Consider the following 2346-nt stretch of genomic DNA (forward strand, 5'->3'; position numbering starts at 1 on the left):
GCCCACGGGCCTCCCCGTGCCCTGCGCAGGATGCGTCCTGCCCGCTGGCCGAGATGCCCACATTCTCACGGTTCTAATGCTCTGTTTCTTCAAGGTGAGGGAGACGCTGGCTGCGGAGACGGGGCTGAGTGTCCGCGTGGTCCAGGTGTGGTTCCAGAACCAGCGAGCCAAGGTAGTCCGCTTCGCTCGGCCGTCCCCACGCGGCCGGCTGCCTGATGTCACACTCGCCACGGGTGTGCCAGTGGCGCTCCCTGAGCACAGCAGTTCTCTTGAGTCGGAAATTCTCTGAGCAGCAACCATGTCAGGCAGGGGAGCCGCGTGGCAGGGGGGAGACGGTGAGAGGCTTTTATTTGCTTAGTGGCCACGGCTGGACCTGGCTGGCCGTCTGCATGACGAAATGTCTTCCTGTGCCTTTTGGCAAAAGCAAGTTCTTTAATTCACATTCGTTTAACCCAGATACTGAAATCGTATTAAAATTTCGAAGAGGAGCCTACGTGGCAGCCTGTGGCTGGTGTAAGAGGATGTCGTGGCCCCCAGGCTGGGCGCCCACCCGCCTTGCCCGGCACGCCCCGCCGCCAGCGTGGGGCCGACACCGACACACACATTAATAGCTCATGGAACCCTCGTGGTCCACGGAGCACAGTTTGGGAAACACTGCATTAGAACGTTGCTTCCGGGGAGTTTGGGCGCTGACGCCGCTTTGGGGGATGAGCTCGTTCCCTGGAGGCCTGAGTCTCCCTGTGGCATCCCCAGCCCGGGGCCAGCAGGCCCCACGTCCCCACGCTCAAGCCGCATACACAAGTGTCACGGCACAAGCAGCACTTTGCACCCGCCGAGACGAGCCCCCTGTTCCTGCTGAGACAGGGTCGCCGCCCGGCCGGCCGACCTCCCACGGCGGCAAAGCAGGAGGCCCTCGGCGGCCGCGCATGGCACTCGGACTCTGCCCCTCAGGTGTGGCTCCTCTGCGGGTCACGGCCGGGGACCCGGTGCTGTGCCTTACACGGGACGCGTGCCCTGCTCAGGGCCCGGCACTAACCCCGTGGTCCTCTCCCGCCAGATGAAGAAGCTGGCCCGGCGGCAGCAGCAGCAGCAGCAGGATCAGCAGAACAGCCAGAGGCTGAGCTCGGGTAAGCGGTCAGCGCCGCGCCTGCGGGGGCCGGGCCTGTCCCGCTCAGGCCCTCGCTGCCCACCCACGGGCTCCGCGAAGCCCAGTCCCTACCCCCACGGAGCTGGGCCCGTCCAGTGAGCGCTGAGCTGCGCAGAGCTGTGACAGGCTGGAGGGCGCCGGCCGCAGGCTGAGAGCTGCTCATGGGAGGTGGCACCGGCGGCGTCCAGTGCCTCCCGGCCCTGACCCCGCACCGGCACGGCGACAGCACCGCCTGCCCTGTCTCAGCCCGCCCAGCCCTCCTCCTTCCAGGCACGATGCCGCCGTTGACTACCCACTTCCCACGTCCCGTAAGACAGTAAAACCACGATGCTCTGATAGTCCCCGGCCTCGTCGCTCACGTTGTCCCCAGTGCGTTCTCGCTGCCAACTGGCTGTCACAGCCGCCACCTGAGGTGAGCGGACGGCTTGTCATTGTCCCTGCCTCGCACACAAAGGCTCTGCCACACCAACCCGGGCCCCGTGCGAGGGGCGGAGCTGCCGCTCGAACCCCTCTCTCTGGTTCTGGCTCCCACTGGACCCGGCTGCCCCGGCTCACCCCCAGCTGCCGGCACCCTCGTTTTTCTAACGGAGGTGCTGTGAGGATTGGGGGTGGAGTGAGGGACAGGTGGGGGAGCCCCCGAGGAAGTTAAAAGAAAAAATTCAGGGATAACTATGAGAAAATGATGTCGTTCTTAAAGGGATACGCTCCCAACCCGGCCACCCAGCAGAGCCAAGGTGGTCTGTGTGTGCCCCAAAACAGAGTGCTCACCCCAGTGTGCACGCGGGTCACTGGCATTGGGTGACGCACAGATTCTGTCTTACGGTCCAGGCGAGCCCCGGATTCTGCACTTTTAACAAACTCCCAGTGCTGCTGGTCTGTGGACCACACTCCGAAGGCCGTGGGGTGTGGCACTGGCTCTCTGGCCCTGGACAGAGCCCCTCGTCCCTGCACGGACCCCACCTTGTGCTTGGTGCCTGGGCTCGGCCCGGCTAGGACTGGATCTCGCAGCCCAGGGTCCCCGTAGCGTCTCAGCAGTCTGTCCGACGGCATGTAGAGCTAGGACAGGACGGCCACCCAGGGAGAGAGGAGAAATGGCAGGATCGGGGGACAGCGGTGACCGCAGCTCTGCCCCGGCTCCGCCCCCCTCGTGGCTGGAGCTGGGACCTGCCTCCCGAGCCCCGGGCTGATGGGCCGAAGGG

General features: G+C 65.3%; 1 protein-coding gene across 1 annotated transcript in view; it reads left to right on the forward strand.

Moving 5' to 3' along the window:
- Nucleotides 1-2346, forward strand: part of LMX1A (LIM homeobox transcription factor 1 alpha) — a 124218-nt gene that overhangs the window by 114875 nt on the left and 6997 nt on the right. The window contains exons 6-7 of the mRNA XM_011382504.1: nucleotides 95-172; nucleotides 1058-1127. Of these exons, the coding sequence (XP_011380806.1) occupies nucleotides 95-172; nucleotides 1058-1127 (148 nt within the window). The remainder of the gene's footprint in view (nucleotides 1-94; nucleotides 173-1057; nucleotides 1128-2346) is intronic.

The sequence above is a fragment of the Pteropus vampyrus genome, unplaced genomic scaffold, assembly GCF_000151845.1.
Source record: "Pteropus vampyrus isolate Shadow unplaced genomic scaffold, Pvam_2.0 Scaffold480, whole genome shotgun sequence".
In the NCBI taxonomy this organism is placed as follows: Eukaryota; Metazoa; Chordata; class Mammalia; order Chiroptera; family Pteropodidae; genus Pteropus; species Pteropus vampyrus.